Here is an 18,411-nt window from a genome sequence, read left to right as displayed (position 1 = left end):
ATTGCTTCTAGCACAAATCAAAATAGATACGAAAACACCTACACAAGCAGCCTCTGCCTCCCAAATTGATCTGTTTGGAAGATTTAAATCAAGAGTGGATGTCAGGGAGGTATCCTCCTAATGCAGAATTTTGTGTGAAGTCTGAGATCTGGGCCTGAGGCTTTCCCAGCGAGCGTACCAGGCAGGCTTGCCCTGGTGCTTGCTCTGGTGCTTGCTCATGTGATCGTCTGCCTCTGATCACTCTCAGAACCACCTGTGGAATAAAGTGGTTGAGATGGTGTGTGAATAGCCACTTTTATGGTGGCTGGGTTTCATGGAATTGTCGATAGGATCATTAGCTCAGTTGGAACTCCTGGCTTTGCTTTGGTTCCTTTCTTGGCTGATAGGTGCTGCCCTCTTTTGTTTTTGTTTTTGTTTTTGTTTGAGGCAGAGTCTGGCTCTGTCATCCAGGCTGGAGTGCAGTGGTGCAATCTCAGCTTGGTGTCACCTGCACCTCCCAGATTCAAGCACTTCTCCTATCTCAGCCTCCTGAGTAGCTGGGATTATAGGCCACCATGCTCGGCTAATTTTTGTATTTTAAGGAGACGCATGGTTTTGCTATGTCGGCCACACTGGTCTTGATCTCCTGACCTCAAGTGATCTACCTGCCTTGGCCTTCCCAAGTGCTGGGATTACAGGCGTGAGCCACCATGCCCAGCCTCTTTTGAGACGGAGTCTTGCTCTGTTGCCCAGGCTGGAGTGCAGTGGTGCTTCAGCTCACTGCAGCCTCCGCCTCTCGGGGTCAAGTGATTCCTGCCTCAGCCTTCCGAGCAGCTGGAATTACAGACACACACCACCATGCCTGGCTAGTTTTTGTATTTTTAGTAGAGACAGGGTTTCACCGTGTTGGCCAGGATGGTCTCAATCTCCTGACCTTGTGATCTGCCCTCCTCGGCCTCCCAAAATGCTGGAATTACGGGCATGAGCTACTGCACCCAGCTTTTTTTTTTTTTTTAAAGACAGGGTCTCACTCTGTTGTCCAGGCTAGAGTGCAGTGGCCCTATCATAGCTCACTGAAGCCTCGGCCTCCTGAGCTCAAGCAATCCTCCCGTCTCAGCCTCCTAAGTATCTAGGACTACAGGTGTGCACCACCACGACCAGCTAATTTATTTATTTTTTGTAGTGACAGGGTCTCACTATGTTGCCCAGGCTGGTCTCAAACTCCTGGCCCCAAGCAGTCTACCCACCTTGGCCTCTCACAGTGCTGAGATTACAGGAGTGAGCCACTGGGCCTGGCTCACTTCTCCTTCTATCTCTGTGGTCTCTATCCTTGAGCTCACCAGCTCCTCTGAGAAAAAGAAAGCCTATTTAAAATTCCCTTTTGTAAGATGACTGTTGTCATTTTTTCCACTTCGGCACTATTGCCATTTAGGGCATAATTCTTTGCTGTTGGGGTCTTCTCAGTGCGTTGTGGGATGTTTAGCAGCCAGCATCCGTAGCCTGCACCCACCAGCCCTTCACTCAGTTCTGACAGCTAGAAACATCTCCAGACATTGCCAGGTGTCTCCCTGGGGGAAAAGTGCCCCTGTTGAGAACGGCTGGTATAAGAGAACCAGCTCTCCCAACCTCTTCCAGTTCTCACCTCCAGAATTTTAGCAGGGAGTGTCAGAATCTACTGCTGGAAGCACTTGGTAGGTCTCTCCTTTGACGGAAGACATGGTAGAGTGTCCAGTTCGGGATCTGACGCTCTGCAGTCAGTTGGAAAGAGAACACTGAAGGGTAATGTGGCAGCAGCTTTTGTATTAATTCCGTGTGCAAGGTGGGTGTAAATTTTGCTGCTTCTCTGTGCAAGACCCTCTCTGCCATCAGCCTGTTGTCTCTGGAAGCCAAGGAGCAAGTCTCAGTTTGTTTGTTTGTTTTTTTTTTTTGAGATGGAGTCTTGCTCTGTTACCCAGGCTGGAGTGCAGTGGCGTGATCTCAGCTCACTGCAACCTCTGCTTCCCAGATTCAAGCGATTCTCCTGCCTCAGCCTCCTGAGTAGCTGGGATTACAGGCACACACCACCACGCCCGCCTTATGTTTTTGTATTTTTAGTAGAGACGGGGTTTCACCATGTTGGCCAGGCTGGTCTTGAACTCCTGACCTCATGATCCTCCCGCCACGGCCTCCCAAAGTGCTGGGATTACCGGCATGAGCCAGCGCACCTTGCTGAGTCTCAGTTTTAAAGGGGAACTTGGAAGCTTGTGGCTGCTGAACTCCGAAGAGCCTTCCATTTCCTGTTTGCAAGTGGAGCCCCCGGATCCAGACATAGGGCTTGTGCCTCAGACCGTAAAAGTCTAAGCAAGACTAAACTCTGGAACAATCGTGACTGCGGGTGAAAGCCCAGCTTATTTGCAATGGCAGCATCCGTGAGAGCACCCTGTGGAGCCTGAATGCTGTGGAAGCACTGGGTGTCCTTCCCATCACTCACTCAGAAAGAGCCGGAGTGAAAAGTGAAACGTGCATCCTGCACGTGGAAATTGCCTTTCCCTGCCTGTGGAGTAACTTGTCTTTCAGGGCTAGATCTTGACAGGAGTCACACTGTGGTTGTGCTTGGAGCTGGCTCTTCCTTTAAACAGCTGCGGAGCCCCAACCGTGGAGGGCTGGCAGTCTTGTCTACTCCTAGGTGGCCTAGGTGACAATGACGATGGTGCAGGCCGATTGACTTGGGGAGAGGCTTGAAAGGAACTTTCACTTAGTAGCTACTCAGCAGGCCTTGCTCATCTTGCTGTAGCCTGGGAGCAGTCATTTCCAGGGCTTCCTGTCTTAGCTATAGAGGTTTGTTCTCTTCGGGGCACCTGGGAGCCCACTTACTTCCAATTGATGTGGACGCACCTGTCACGTTTCCAGCCCTGCTTCCCAGCAGTCTGGGCTGTTGTTTGTATGGCTGCAGGACAGACGCATGAGAGATGTCCGATGTCCAGGCCCTGACTTGCATGTCTTCAGGAGTCCTTTGAGCTTTTGGCTCCCTGGAGTCCTTTGAGAGGCCATTGTCTGGAAGCCCCACAGGGCTTCCCACACACAAAGGCCCTGGTGAGATTCCCTTTTTCTTTCTTTCTTTCTTTTTTCTTTTTTTTTTTTTTTAGACTGAGTCTTGCTCTGTCACCCAGGCTGGAGTGCAGTGGCACAATCTCGGCTCACTGCAACCTCCACTTCCTGGGTTCAAGTGATTCTCCTGCCTCAGCTTCCTGAGCGGCTGGAATTACAGGTGCATACCACCACGCCCAGCTAATTTTTGTGTTTTTAGTAGAGACGGGGTTTCACTGTGTTGGTCAGGCTGATCTCAAACTCCTGACTTCATGATCTGCCTGCCTCAGCCTCCCAAAGTACTTTTTTTTTTAGTTTAATTGAAATTTTTTAAAATTTTTATTTATTTATTGAGACTGAGTCTCCCTTCTGTCACCAGGCAGGAGTGCAGTGGCACAATCTTAGCTCACTGCAATCTCTGTCTCCTGGATTTAAGCGATTCTCCTGCCTCAGCCTCCTGAGTAGCTGGGACTACAGGCATCCACCACACACCTGGCTAATTTTTTATATTTTTAGTAGAGACAGGGTTTCACAGTGTTGGCCAGGCTGGTCTCGATTTCCTGACCTTGTGATCCACCTGCCTCAGCTTTCCAAAGTGCTGGGATCGTAGGTGTGAGCCACCATGCCCGGCCTATTTTTTATTTTTTTGAGACACAGTTTTACTCTGTCGCCCAGGCTGGAGTGCAATGGCACGATCTTGGCTCACTGTAGCCTACACCTTCCAGGTTCAAGTCATTTTGCTTCAGCTTCCTGAGTAGCTGGGATTACAGGTGCCTGCCACCACACCCGGCTAAATTTTGTATTTTTAGTAGAGACGGGGTTTCATCATGTTGGCCAGGCTGGTCTCGAACCCCTGACCTCAGGTGATCCACCTGCCTCGGCCTCCCAAAGTGCTGGGATAACAGGCGTGAGCCACTGGGCTTGGCCTTTTTTACATTTTTTAAATAGAGACAGGGTTTCACCATGTTGTCCAGGCTGGTCTTAAATTCCTGGACTCAAGTGATCCTCCTGCCTTGGCCTCCCAAAGTGTTGGGGTTACAGGTGTGACCCACCACACCCGGCCTGTATTCTCTCTTAGTTTTCTTAGTTTGACTGTTTTGAAGTATCATTTTTTTTCCATTTTATCACAAGGCCTGCCAGCTGTTGGCAAGTAGGGAGTGGCCCATACATGCTAAGGAATGTGAATAAGAATCCAGTCCTAGCCTCCGGCAGCCTTTGGTGTAGGGTGTCTTAACTTCAGTTTTGGGGGCCAGACCATTCTTTATGGCGAGGGGTCATCCTGTGCACTGAAGGGTGTTTGAGCACCCCCCTTGGCCTCCACCCACCAGTTGCTTCCAGATGTGATAACCTAAAGTGTCTCTGGGGTTGCCGAGTGTCCCCTGGGGGGCAGAGTTGCTCCAGTTGAGAACATGAGTCTGAAGGGGAGACAGACACAGGCCAATGTGTGGCCAGTGGCGACTGGGAGAACTTGCCAGAAAGAACAGCCTCTTACTGGAGCCTCACCTGGGTCTTCTGAGTCAGCATTATTTCTTGTCTGGTAATCCAGGCCTTGGTTGTAACGTCACCTCCACAGAGAGCCCCCCAGTCTCCACCCTGTGTCATTCTTACGCCACCCTAGGTTATATATTTCAAAACGGCTAGGAGAAGTTCAGAATCCATTGTTTATTGTTGGTTTTCCTTTCTTGTCGGTAGATGGTGAGTCCTTAAGATGAAGTAGGCACTTCCACTGTGTTGTTCATGACTGTGTCCACTTCTGGAACATTCCTAGGGAGCAGTGCATGGTGCAAGAACGAGAAACTTGACGCTGGTGGGAACGTGGCCACTCTCAGCTAGCGGGTCCTCTTCAGGTCAGACCCTGCCTCGTGGAAGATGGCAGCTGGCTTGGACAGAGACAGGGATAAGCAGCCCCTCTACGTTCAGAGGGAGCCCCCGGCTACTCTCTGGGGGAGTCCAGCTAGTTGCCAACAAGTTGAATTCTCGGTTTTGTATCTTCGTGGCTCATGGAGCAGACAGTGACCCCTTTCCCCGAGCCAGGCCCTGGGGTTTACTCAGAGGCTCTGCTCTCAGGGTTCCTGCACAGTCAAGGTGGGGAGTCCCATAAGAAACAGATGGGCAGGTGTGGGCTTTTATGCTGTGGCCAAGGGCAGAGAGAGGAAGGAGCAGGCCGGGGAAGGGTGGGAGGAGGTGCTGTGGGCAGGGCCTGTTTCAGAGGGGACTGTTCCTGGTGGCGTATGGTGGCCTGCGGTGAGAGTGAGTGGGTGTGCTCGAGGAATGGCCAAGGAGACCGATGGGGTCAGGAGCTGAGGGAGAGAAGAGGGAGAAGGAGCCGGGGCACGAGAGCCACTGGAGGGTTCTGGGAGGCAGTTCTGCTGCTGTGCTGACAGTGAGGGGTCAGGAGGCTCTTGGGAGACCAGGGAGGGGCCCCAGGTGGTGGGGGCAGAGTAGACAGTGATGGGGACAGAGAGGATGGTGACAAGGACCGGAGAGGGACCCTGAGTGATGGGGACAGAGAGGATGGTGACAAAGACCAGAGAGGGGCCCTGAGTGATGGGGACAGAGAGGATGGTGACAAGGACCGGAGAGGGGCCCTGAGTGATGGGGACAGAGAGGATGGTGACAAGGAACGGAGGGGGCCCCTAGTGATGAGAACCAAGTAGACAGTGATGGGGAGAGAATAGGTGGTAGCAAGGACCCCCCAGTGATGGGGATGGAGTGAACAATCATGGAGACAGAGTGAATGGTGACAAGGACCGGGGGGGTTCCTGTGTGATGGGGACAGAATGGACGGTGACAAGGACCGGGGGGTTCCTGTGTGATGGGGACAGAATGGACGGTGACAAGGACTGGGGGGTTCCCATGTCTTGGGGGTAGAGTGGACGATGACATCGATTAGGAGTAGGGGGTGGTCAGTGAGAGTGAGAAGTCTGGGGTGATCCCAGGTTGCCTGATTCTCTGGGTAAGCATGGGCCCCTGCTGAGGTGTGCGAGGCCGGGGCAGCTAGGGAGCTGCTCTGTGTCTGTGAGTTGCCTGCCATTTTAGGCTCCATTAATCAGTACCCAGGTGGGGCTGTGTGTGGATGCTCAGGTGGAGGTGTCGGCCATGCGGGATGGTTTATCATGGTGCGGGAGGCGTTTGGACCTCTGCCTGTTGAGGCCACCCAGGGCACGGGGAGAGAAGGGGTGCCAGAAGGAAAGAGAAAGCTGGGCTTGTGCTAGGTGGTTTAGAGCAGCACAGTTGGCAGATGACAGCTTGGAGGCCAAAGCCAGCTGGGCTCGGTGTGGTTGGTTATGATTTTTACATTTCAAAGGATTAAATTTTTCTAAATGTTTTATATTGTGATACCGTTCACATAACATGAAATCCATCATCATCATTTTACTGTATTCACGATACTGTGCAGCCATCACCACTAATTCCAGAGCACTAACATCACCTCAAGATCAAACCCTGAACCTTTGAAATCTCTGCCCCCAGCCCCTGGCAACCATGAGTCCGCTTCCTGTGTGTATGGATTTGCTTGTTCTGGCCATTTCACGTCAATGGGGTCATATACCGTGTGGCTCTTGGTGTCTGGCTTCTCACTCGCATCGTGTTTTCCGGTGTCGTTCACATCGGAGCGGGCATCAGTGCGTCCTTCCTGAAGACTGAATCATCCTCCACTGTGTGGAAGGACCACATTGCGCATGTCCATTTGTCTACTGATGGATGTTTGGGCTGTTTCCACCTTTTGGCTGTTGTGCGTAGTGCTGCTACATTCATATGTGAGGATGTGTTGGAACACCTGCTTCCTTTCTTTTTTTTTTTCCGAGACAGAGTCTCACTCTGTTGCCCCGGCTAGAGTGCAGCAGCATGATCTCAGCTCACTGCAACCTCCACGTCCCAGGTTCAGGCGATTCTCCTGCCTCAGCCTCCCAAGTAGCCGGGATGACAGGCGTGCACCACCACGGCCAGCTAATTTTTTGTATTTTTGGTAGGGGCAGGGTTTCTACATGTTGGTCAGGCTGGTTTTGAACTCCTAATTTCGGATGATCTGCCTGCCTCAACCTCCCAAAGTGCTGGGATTACAGGCGTGAGTCACTGCGCCTGGCTTGTTTTCAGTTCTCTTGGGTATACGCCAGGGGGCGGGATTACCGGCTCACATGGTAACCATAATTCTGTGGTCAACCCATTGAGGGTACTGCCATGCTGTGTCCTGTAGTGGCTGCAGCATCCCATCTGGCTCTTTTTTGCCAGGCTTCAGTCTAGAGTGTGTTTCCCCATCTTGTTGCAGTGGCTCACTTTAGGGGGTCGGAGAGTGTACGTGGAGCTTGGAGATACCTCCTTGGAGTGCTGGGGGTTCGCAGTGAGCTTACAGCTGCCTGCCTTTGAAACAGACCTTGGCTTCAGGCTGCTTCCCCACATACCCACATCCTGCTTGTTCAGACCCCTTCCTCTGTCAGACCCGTGCACTGTAGAGAAACAGAGCAGCCCCGTGAGCGTGAGCACAGAGAATCATCACAAACATCCCCAGAGAGTCTTAGAACAAATTCCGCCACTGACCGGGTACAGTGGCTTATGCATATAAATCTCAGCACTTTGGGAGGCAGAGGTGGGAGGATCCCTTGAGGTCAGGAGTTCAAGACCAGCCTGGCCGACATGGTGAAACCCCATCTCTACTAAAAATACAAAAATTAGCCGGGTGTGGTCGTGCGGCACTTGTGATCCCAAAGGCTGAGGCAGGAGAATTGCTTGAACCGGGGAGGCAGTGGTTGCAGTGAGCCGGGATCGCACCACTGCACTGCAGCCTGGGGGGCAGAGCCAAACTCCATCTCAAAACAAAAAGAACACATCCGCCACTGAGGAGAAAGGATTTTAGAGTCGCAGCTGTTCCGTGTCTTGTGTTTCTGCTTTTCAGCTGAGACTTTCTAGAATTGTCTCTGTACCCATTGTTCTGGAAAGAACTGTGTTATCCCCCCACCCCAAATTTCACCCCAAATTCATGTGTTTTAGCCCTAGCCCCCAACGCCTCAGAATGTGACTGTATTTGGAGATAGAGCCTTTGAAGAGGCTGAATCATCCTTTGAAGAGGTGATTAAGTAAAACGAGGCGGTTAGGGTGGGCCTTAATCCAATGTGATGGGTGTGCTTATGAGAAGAGGCGATTGGGACAGACATCAGGGACGTGCATGCTCGGAGAGACGACCACATGAGGACACAGTGAGTCAGTAGCTGTCCACAAGCAAAGGAAAGAGGCCGCAGAGGAAACCAAACCTCCTGGCACCTTGACCTTGGCCTCCTGGCCTCCAGAACGGAGCAATACGAACTTCCACTGTTTCAGCCAGTCTGCGGTACCTTGTCGTGACAGCTGCCGGATGCACTCATCCCACTGACGGTGTCTGTGCCCAGCAGAGGTGCCTGTTTCAGTATAGGACGGCAGTGGTGTGCCTGGCCTTGCCTAGCGCAGTAGACTCTCAGGGTCAGTATTTGGGTCACGTGCAATGTTGGGCACTGCAGGGCAGCAGAAGCAGTGAAGTCCGTGTCCCTTCATCCGTTCTCCTAACCATCCCCAACAGCGGGTGAAGCCCACTCTGTTCTCATACTGTTCCAGGCTCTGGGGGTACAGCCCTGATCAAAATCCCCACCCTCGTGGAATCCAGCCAGGACTGATGGATAATAAAATGAGTACAATACACGTTATCCATAAGGTGGCAACAGGTGGCACAGAGAAACACACAGGAGTGCCGGGAGATGGCGCCATTTCACTTTGGTGAAAGAGGGTTCTCTGGGACTCACCGAGCAGGGGTTGGCTATCCAAGCAGAAACCTTAGCCAGGCTGGAGGAATCCTGACTGACTGGGGACCCTGTGGCATCATTCTGCTTTAGAAACAACAGCTTGTCCTTTGAGGGCGTGGTCCTGGCCCACCACAATGTGGGAGGGAGGCAACTTTGTTTCTCTAAGTACAGGCATGGAGGGCATTCTTGGTGGGTGTTCAGGGCCTCTCTTTTCTCTCAAGTGACCGATGCACCTTGTTGCGATTTACCTGGGGCTTAGCACCAAAAATGTCACGTCCCAGGAATCCCCGAAGTCCCCAGCAACCTGGACGGTGGGTCGCCTCTAACCACCAGGGTCCCCACCTTATGCATCCTACTGTGGCATCACTGCTGGCAGCACGCGCTCTTCCACGTGAAAGCAATCTTGCTGAAACAGATTGCGGAAGGCGTGGGAGACTTCTCTATTATACACAGCCCAGCACTTGGCGCTGCAGAGGCTTAAACATCCCCCTTTGTACATTTCTCCCAAATGTGAAGTTTTCAAAATGGAAGGTGCTCCTTGAACTTGGCGTGTTCTTTGAGTAGACTGGTAGGGATGGGGTGGAGGTGAGCTGGGGAGACTCACCTGTGCACCCGGCCCTGCTTGCCTCCAGGCCCTCAGAAGTACGTTTCCCTGTCTCTGACGAAACTTGGCTCCATGCTGAGTTTTTTCTGTGCTTGTGCAGTGGCTGGGCCTGACGTTTTTCAGTCTGTTCCCAGTGTCGGGCCTGGCAGTAACTCACTGTCACCTTGTCAGGAGAATTCGCACAACCACGGGGACTGTGCGGAGGACTTCAAGCAGCAGGTGCCGTATAAGGAAGACAAACCCCAGGTGCCCCTGGAGTCCGATTCCGTGGAGTTCAACAATGCCATCAGCTACGTGAATAAGATTAAGACCCGCTTCCTAGATCACCCGGAAATCTACAGATCGTTCCTGGAGATCCTGCACACGTACCAGGTGAGGACTCAGGTTGCAATTCCTTGTAGGTTTTGTGGTTTCATCCACTGTGGGGCCCTGCAGATACTCGATTTGCTTGTTGGAATTGATAAAATCCTGTAAAATTCTACTTAGTGGTGGGGTTTTTGTTCGTTTTTTCTTGAGACAGAGGCTGGTTCTGTTTCGCAGGCTGGAGTGCAGTGGCATGGCCTCGGCTCACTGCAACCTCCGCCTCCTGGGCTCAAGCCATCCTCCAACTCAGCCTCCCAAGTAGTGGAGGCTACTTGGGGCTAGAACATGGGCATGCGTCACCACACCTGGCTAATTTTTGTATTTTTTGTAGAGACAGGGTTTTTGCCACGTTGCCCATGCTGGTCTCAAACTCCTGAACTCAAGCGATCCGTCCACCTCAGTCTCTCAAAGTGCTGGAATGACAGAAGCCTCCAGCTGGGTTTTTTTTTTTTTTTTTTTTTTTTTAACTATGGTAAAGTACACATGACAAAATTTACCATTTTCACCATTTTTAAGTGTACAGTTCTGTGGCATTAGGTACATTCAAATTGTTCCGTAACCATTGCCACCATCCACCGTCAGAACTCTCTTCATCTTGTGAAACTGAAGCTCTGTCCCCATTAAACACTTACCATCCCCTATCCCCCCAGCCCCTGGCACCCACCTTTCTGCTTTCTGTCTCTATGGATGTGATGACTCTAGGGACCTCCTGTAAGTATTTGTCTTTTTGTGACTGACTCGTTTCACTTAGCATAATGTCCTCAAGGGTCATCCGTGTTGTACCATGAGTCAGAACTTCTTTCCTTTTTAAGGCTGAATAATATTTCAGCAAATGAATGGACTGTATTTTGTTTGTCCGTTCATCTGTCAGTGGACATGGGGCTGCTTCCAGCTTTTGGCTGTTGGGAATAGTGCTGCAGTGAACATGCATGCACAAATAGCCGTCGGAGTTCTGTTTTGGTTTGATTTGAATTGTTTTTTTTTTTTTTTTTTTTTGAGACTGGGTCTCACTCTCACACAGGCAAGAGTGTGGTAGTGCGATCACGGCTCACTGCAACCTCAACTTTCCAGAATCAAGCAATCCTCCCACCTCGGCCTCCCGAGTAGCTGGGATTACAGGCGTGAGCCACCGTGCCCAGCCTTGTTTTCTGTGTTTGAGAGCACTTGTTCCCCACACCCTCATCAGAAATCTTAGCCTCTTCTGTCTGCGTAGTCAGATGAGCAGAAAATGGCTGTGGCACTCTTTCAAATTGTGTTCTTTAAATATCAGTCAGTTTGGTGATTGTTTCTTTTCCTCTTTATTTGTTTTAGATAGGGTCTTGCTCTCTTGCCCAGGCCGGAGTATGTACTGTCACAATTATAGCTCACTGCAGCTTTGAACTTCTGGGCTTAAGCAGTCTTCTTGCCTCAGCCTCCCAAGTAACTAGGACCATAGGAGTGTGTCACCATGCCTAGATAATGTTTAACATTTTTTGTATCACTCCTCAGCCTTTTGGCTAAGATCAAGCATAAAATTTTTTGTAGAGATAGGGTCTCACTATGTTGCCCAGGTTGGTCTTGAACTCCTGGACTCAAGCCATTCTCCTGCCTCGGCCCACAAAGTGCTGGGATTGCAGGCCTGAGTCATGGCCAGCCTAAATTGTGTTTCTTTGAACTTCAGTCAATTTGGTCATTGTTTTGTCTGTATGCAGATAGATCATTTATTATCTGAACTGATTGGGTTTTGTTTATTTTAAAACTTTGCTTTTAGGTGACTTTTGGTGACTTTTTGGAAGGGTGGTGGTTTTTTCCCCTGTGGTGTAGATGCCACCGGTCCCAAGATTTAAAACTTGCTTCCCTTCCTACAGGCTGCAGTGGGCCCAGCGGGGAGGGAGGCACCAGCACAGGGACCCCTGCTTTGCAGCTGTGGAGTTGGGACTGTGGAGGCCATGCAATACTGTCCGAGAGGCTCCGGCCCCACTGCCCCTTGTTCTGTGAAAATTGACACGGTGTCAGTTTTTTTGGGTGTAAATTTCTGGGGTGTAATTGACAAGGTGTCAGCTTTCTTGGGTGTAAAATTGACAAGAACATATTTCTAACAGCCACCTTCTTTTTGCTGGCCCATTTCTGCCTTCCCACTTTGGTTCCCTTTGGTCCTCTTGTTGCTTCAAGCTCTGGATCAGTCCATTTTCCTTGGGTCTCAATGACTCCGGGCCAATAGGTGCCTTGGCCTGGAAGTCCCTTTCCTTCATGGCCCAGCGCTCCCCCAGTTCCACACTCCCCATTTCCCTTGGGAAATCCTGGAGTTTGCCCCTTACCTTGCATTTCCCCAGCCCACCCTGATTCCGGCCAGCCTCCCACCTCCCTGACCCCTCTGCTCGTGGACACTGCTAGGTGTCCCTCCTCAAGTCCCTCCCATACTCCTGCCCATGGCCGGGGCACAGGCTGTGCCAGGCAGTGAGATCCACACGTGAGCAGACAGTACTGTGGGCCCTGCCGGCAGGTGCTCTTTCTGAGAGTCATCCCGTCTCCTCCACGGAGGGCTGCCTGAGTGTCCCAGCCCAGGGCACGGCGCTTCTTGGCTAACGACTTGTTTTCCCTTTCCTCAAAACTGGCAGAAGGAGCAGCTGAACACGAGGGGCCGGCCGTTCCGAGGCATGTCCGAAGAGGAGGTATTCACCGAGGTGGCCAACCTCTTCCGGGGCCAGGAGGACCTGCTCTCAGAGTTTGGACAGTTCCTGCCCGAAGCCAAGCGGTCTCTAGTGAGTGCAGAGAGCCCCTGCCCAGCCCCGGGGACCTCAGTGAGGAGACAGGGCCCCAGCCAGCTCAACCCTGGGCTGGGCCAGGCCCTACCACCCTCCAGAGCACGTCAGGGTCCCCCAGAAGCTATGTAGGGTCTAGGCACCCAGGGGTTCCTCATTGTAGGCACAGCAAGCTCGGAAACGATTCGCCAAAGTGCTTCTCTGTACAGATTGTACCCAGGTCTCAGGGCGGTTTGGGAGGCAGAGAGCTCGATGGAGACAGTGGGTCCAGAGTTTCCACCTCCTGGGCCTGCCCTGCAGAGCCACACCCTGCCTGGGACCCCAGACCTGTGGGAAGGTGCAGGAGGGCTTGGATCCACCACCATCGCTTCCCCTGTTGGATGAGACTGATCTGGGGCTCCAGCAGGTCGGAGCTGGAGGAGCCAGTAGCGGGGGTGGGCTGTGGCCTGGCCCTGACTGTGGGTGGTAGAGAGCAGAGATGGGCCAGGAGGGGCCTTAGATAGGGCGGTTCAGGGCTCAAACTGCATGGTCAACCTTTCTGCCCTGCCTATGACCTGAAGATGCCAGGGCCACCTGTTCCAATTCTTTTTTTTCCCCTGTAAATGTAAGAGTTTCTTTAAAATTGAACTGAAATTTATGTAACAGAATTCAGCATTGAAAGTGAACAATTCCCTGGCATTTGGTGCATCCTCAGTATTGTACAACCTTCAGCACTACCTAGTTACAGAACATTCTCATCCCCCTGAAAAGAGACCCCTTCCCCTTCAGCAGCCACTCCCCACTCCCCTCCGCCAGCTCCTGGCAGCCACCCATCTACTTCCTGTCTGTGTGATTTGATTGGCCCGTTTGAACATTTCAGATCAGCGGAATCTCACAGTATGTGGCCTTTGTGTCTCGCTTCTCTCAGTCAGCATCATGTTTTCAAGGCCTCACATGTACCGTGGATCAGTGCTCGTTCCTTTTTCTGGCTGAATCATAATTCCGTTAGACGGATGGACCACATTCTGTTGATCCGCATTCTGTTGGTGGACATTTGGGTTGTTCTGCCCTTTGGCTGTTGTGAACGGTGCTGCTGTCATCATTGATTCCAAGGATTTGTTTGAACACCTGTTTTCAGTTCTTTTGGGTAGACACCTAGGAGTGGAATTGCTGGGTCACTCGGTAATTCCGTGTTTAACTTTTGGAAGAGCTTGCAAACTGTTTTCCACGGTGACTGCACCATTTTACATCCCCAACAGCAATGTACCACGGGTTCTGTTTCTCTGCATCTTTGCCATCATTTGTTATTTTCCAGGTTTGGGGGTGTTTTTTTGTTTTTTAGTAACCATGTGAAGTGTTATTCATAACATTAAGGTTTGTTTTTATTTTTTGAGACAAGCTCTCTCTCTCTATCTCACCCAGGCTGGAGTGCAGTCTGGGTGACAGGGTGAGGCTGTCTCAAAAAAAAAAAAACAAAAAGGCCAGATGCAGTGGTTCACGCCTGTAATCCCAGCACTTTGGGAGGCTGAGGTGGGCAGATCACGAGGTCAGAAGTTTGTTTTTATTTTTTGAGACAAGCTCTCTCTCTCTATCTCACCCAGGCACAACTGATCACTGTTCACTGCAGTCTGCATCTCCCAGGCTCAGGTAATCCTCACACCTCAGCCTCCTGAGTAGCTGGGATTACAGGCAGCACCATGAAGCCAGGCCAGTTTTTGTATTTTTTGCAGAGACGGTTTTGCCATGTTGCCCAGGCCGGTCTCGAACTCCTGGCCTCAAGCAATCCACCTGCCTCAGTCTCCCAAAGTTCTGGGATTACAGGCATGAGCCACTGTGCTCAGCTGTGTTGTGGTCTGGATTTGCATTTCCCTTATGACAGATGATGTTGAGCATCCATGTGTATATTGACTGTCCATCTTCTTTGGAGAAATGTTTATTCACATCCTTTGCCAATTTTTTTATTTGTCTTTTTATTGTTGAGTTATAAGAGTTCTTTATATATTCTGATGCTAGACACTTACTTTATGATAGCTATGATTTGCAAATATTTTCCTCCATTCTGTAGGCTGTCTTTTTACTTTTGTATTAGTGTCTTTGATGCACACCAGTCTTTAATTTTGATGAAGCCCAGTTTACCTGTTTTTTCCTTAATGTCATGCATGTTTCTAATGTCAAATGTAAGAAATCATCATCAAGGGCATGAAGGTTGCCCATCATGTTCTCTTCTAATAGTTTTATAGTTTTGACTCTTATGTTTATGTCATTGACGTATTTTAATTTTTGCGTATGGTGTGAGGTAGGAGTCCAACTTTATTCTTTTGTATATGGAAATCCAGTTGTCCCAGCATCATTTGTTGAAGAAATTGTTTTTCCCCACTGAATGGTCTTGGCACTCTTGTTGAAAACCCATTGACTATAGTTGTATGATTTTATTTTGGAATTTTTAATTATGATCCACTGGACTATGTGTCTATTCTTATGCCATACCACACTGTTTTGATTACTGTAGCTGTGTAGTAAGGTCAAAATCAGGAAGTGTGAAGCCTCCAACTTTGTTCCTCTTTTTCCAGATTGTTTTGACATTCAGAGCCCCTTGCAGTTCCGTATGAATTTGAAGATGAGCTTATCCATTTCTACAAAAAAGGCCATTGTGATTTTGATAGGGATTGCACTGACTCTTTAGATCACCTGGGGTAAATATTGCCATTTGAACATTGTTAAGTTTTTCAATCCATGAACATACAAAAACTTTCCATTTATTTATGTTGTCTTTAATTTCTTTTAGCAGTGTTTTGTAGTTTTTAGTGGACAAGTCTTGCATTGCCTTGTTCAAATTTATTCCAAAGTATTTAATTTTTACTGATGCCATTGTAAATGGAATTGTTTTCTTTCTTTTTTCTTTTCTTTTTTTTTTTTGAGATGGAGTCTTGTTCTGTTGCCAGGCTGGAATGCAGTGGCATTTGCAATTCTCCTGCCTCAGCCTCCCGTGTAGCGGGGATTACAGGGGCCTGCCACCATGCCAGGCTAATTTTTTGTATTTTTTAGTAGAGATGGGGTTTCACTATGTTGGCCAGGCTGGTCTCGAACTCCTGACCTCGTGATCTGCCCACCTCGGCCTCCCAAAGTGCTGGGATAACAGGCGTGAACCACTGCATCTGGCCTTTTTGTTTTTTTTTTGAGACAGCCTCACCCTGTCACCCAGACTGGAGTGCAGTGGTGATCTTGGCTCACTGCAACCTCCATCTCCTGGGTTCAAGCAATTCTCCTGCCTCAGCCTCCCAAATAACTGGGATTACAGGCATGCACCATCACACCCAGCTAATCTTTGTATTTTTAGTCGAGACTGGGTTTCACTGTGTTGGCCAGGCTGATCTCAAACTGACCTCAGGTGATCCACCCACCTTAGCCTCCCAAAGTTCTAGGATTACAGGCGTGAGCCACCTTACCCAGCAAACATCAGGGAATCTTTTCTTTCCATTGCAGATACTCTGCATTACTTCTTCTTGTCTTATTGTTCTAACAGGGACTTCCAATCCTGTGTTGAATGGAAAATGGTGAAAGCAGGTGTGTATGTGAGATAGAGTTTTGCTCTTGTTGCCCAGGCTGAAGTGCAATGGCGCGATCTTGCCTCACCACAACCCACACCTCCTGGGTTCGAGCAATTCTTCTGCCTCAGCCTCCTGAGTAGCTGGGATTGCAGGCATGCGCCACCACGTGGCCTGGCTTATTTTGTATTTTTTAGTAAAGATGGGGTTTCTCCGCGTCCGTCAGGCTGGTCTCGAGCTCCCGACCTCAGGTGATCCGCCTGCCTCGGCCTCCCAAAGTGCTGGGATTACAGGCGTGAGCCACCGCACCCGGCCCAGCCCTTCACCTGCGAGTGTGATGCCAGCTCTGTTTTTTCATAGCTGCTTTATTAGGCTAAAGAAGTTCTCTTCTGTTCCTAGCTTGTGAATGTTCCACTTCCTCTTTTCTTCCTCTTGGTCCTTGATGACACATCAAGATGAGAGGTTCCCCGCCACCACTTCCGTTTCTCACCACCTCCTCTCCTGGGTCCTGGCTCTGAATGGATGAAGCAGAGCGGGTAGGGCAGGGGAAGCAGGTCTTGAAGGGAAGAACTCAGGCACCAGCAGGGGTCTAGGTGTGGACATGATCTAGACCCTCTGTTGAGTCTAGATCATGGTATATTTTCTTGGGTTTTCCTCCGTGCTCTGCAAACCCTGTTCTTCCCTTGTCCTTGGCCAGAGTCTCTCCAGTTTATCTAGGCCAATGGGTGGGGCTTGTCCCCGTGAGTTACTGTCTCGAGGGCGTGAGCACCCCCTCGAAGCAGGGATGCCACCCAGAAACACTTCCTAACTCGAAGTCACAGGGACTGCGTGCTGCTCTGTGGGGGTCAATTCCAGGAGCCTTACCCTGACCTTCCCTCCTGCCTGGGGCCTGGGCCAAGCTTGTATGCATAGTAGCCTGGGCCATAGAGGCAGGAGGATTGTGCCACCTCCTGGGCCTGGTTTCCTTCTCTCTCACACAGGAGCGACCCTCCCTCCTGCTCAGGTGGGGACCCCACAAGCTCTTGTCCTTCAGGTGCTCAGAGCACTGGAAAGGACAGCTGCATTTGTACAGGAAAGAGGTCATCCCCACCCTGTGTCCCCAGAGCCAGCTCGCTGCCTGGTCTGGGGGCGGGTCAAACAGCCTGTACCTGGAATTACTCCTTTGACAGGGAGCTTAGCTCTATCACAGGCCTCTGCCCTGAGCCGCCTCCTTGGGAATCCCCTCGTGTTACCTTCTCCGATTCCACTGTCCCCCTGGTGTCTCTCTGAAGTTCAGAATCTCTACTTGGTTTTCTCTTGGAAATTCTGGCATCACTCCCCCTTCCTGCTTGTTAGAGACCCCTAATTTTGGAGCCCTGTGACCACTCGAATCAGAGGGGTGTCTGCCTGTCTCCAGCTTCACACCCTTCTGGTGTTGACACGGCTCCAGGAGTGGGCACTCAGGCCTCCAAGTCCCCGGTGGTTGGAGCTGACTGCTGTCGCCCGTGCTGTGATGTGTATCTTCCTCCTTGTCCACTTTCAGACTGTCTGTGGGTCTCATTCTCTTGGACTTGGGTCTCACCTCTCAGCTCTCACCTCCCTGTTGGCAGCTCTTCTCCCACATGCCCGTCCGCACCGGGAGATGGGCTCCAGTGGTGTCCCTAGCTGGACTCTTTGAGCCATTGCTGACAGTGCAGAGTGGCCAAGGGTGGGGACAGCTCAGCCTTCCTGGCCTTAGGGAAAGCCTGGCTGAGGCCTGGGCAAGCTTTTGCTGCCCTGGTGAAGGGTACCCCAAGGCACTCTGGATTGAGACAGGAGGTTGGGGTGTAGCGCCCGGAGCAGTGGGAACCTGGTAGGTTACTTCCCTGAGCCTCAACTTCCTCACCTAGGAGTGGCCATGAGGATGTCCCCCGGCTAGTGTGGTTGGAAGGTTCCCAGGAAAGCATCTGGCCAGGATGACCTGGGGCTCTAACATGCTGACAAGGCTGCACCGAAGAACCAGCTCTGAGACCCTTGCTCTGGGGATCTGTACCATGGGGGATCCCCCTCTGCCAGCACTGTGGGGGCTATACCCAGCAGACATGTGGTGACTCATTGAACTGGCAGCCTGCAGCTACTCACCTTGCAGCCTGGGTAGCCTTGGTTCTGTGGGCTTTAATCTGGTGGTCATTCTTCAAGCACTGCGAAGTCTGGTCCTTTTGGGGGTCATTGATTGGAGACTGGTCCTCTGATGGCTGAACCTGCAGTGCCCCCTGGTGGCATTTCTGAAGCCGGTCCCTGACAAAGCTCGCCCTGGGAAAATAAGCATTTCCCGCTGAAAAGTGCCTGCCAGCAGTTTCCTTTTTTTTTTTTTTTTTTTTTTTTTTTTTTTTTTTTTTGGGGGG

General features: G+C 50.9%; 1 protein-coding gene across 2 annotated transcripts in view; it reads left to right on the top strand.

Annotated features, from left to right (window-relative positions):
* SIN3B (SIN3 transcription regulator family member B) overlaps positions 1-18,411 on the top strand; it is a 51,254-nt gene that overhangs the window by 2,365 nt on the left and 30,478 nt on the right. For both annotated transcript variants that reach the window (XM_032268711.1, XM_032268712.1), the window contains exons 4-5: positions 9,592-9,792; positions 12,381-12,524. In XM_032268711.1, the coding sequence (XP_032124602.1) occupies positions 9,592-9,792; positions 12,381-12,524 (345 nt within the window). The remainder of the gene's footprint in view (positions 1-9,591; positions 9,793-12,380; positions 12,525-18,411) is intronic.

The sequence above is a fragment of the Sapajus apella genome, unplaced genomic scaffold, assembly GCF_009761245.1.
Source record: "Sapajus apella isolate SASKATOON/1434 unplaced genomic scaffold, GSC_monkey_1.0 scaffold185, whole genome shotgun sequence".
NCBI lineage: Eukaryota > Metazoa > Chordata > Mammalia > Primates > Cebidae > Sapajus > Sapajus apella.
The sequence above is the reverse complement of the archived record's forward strand: the minus strand, read 5'-3'. Positions and strand labels throughout refer to the sequence as shown.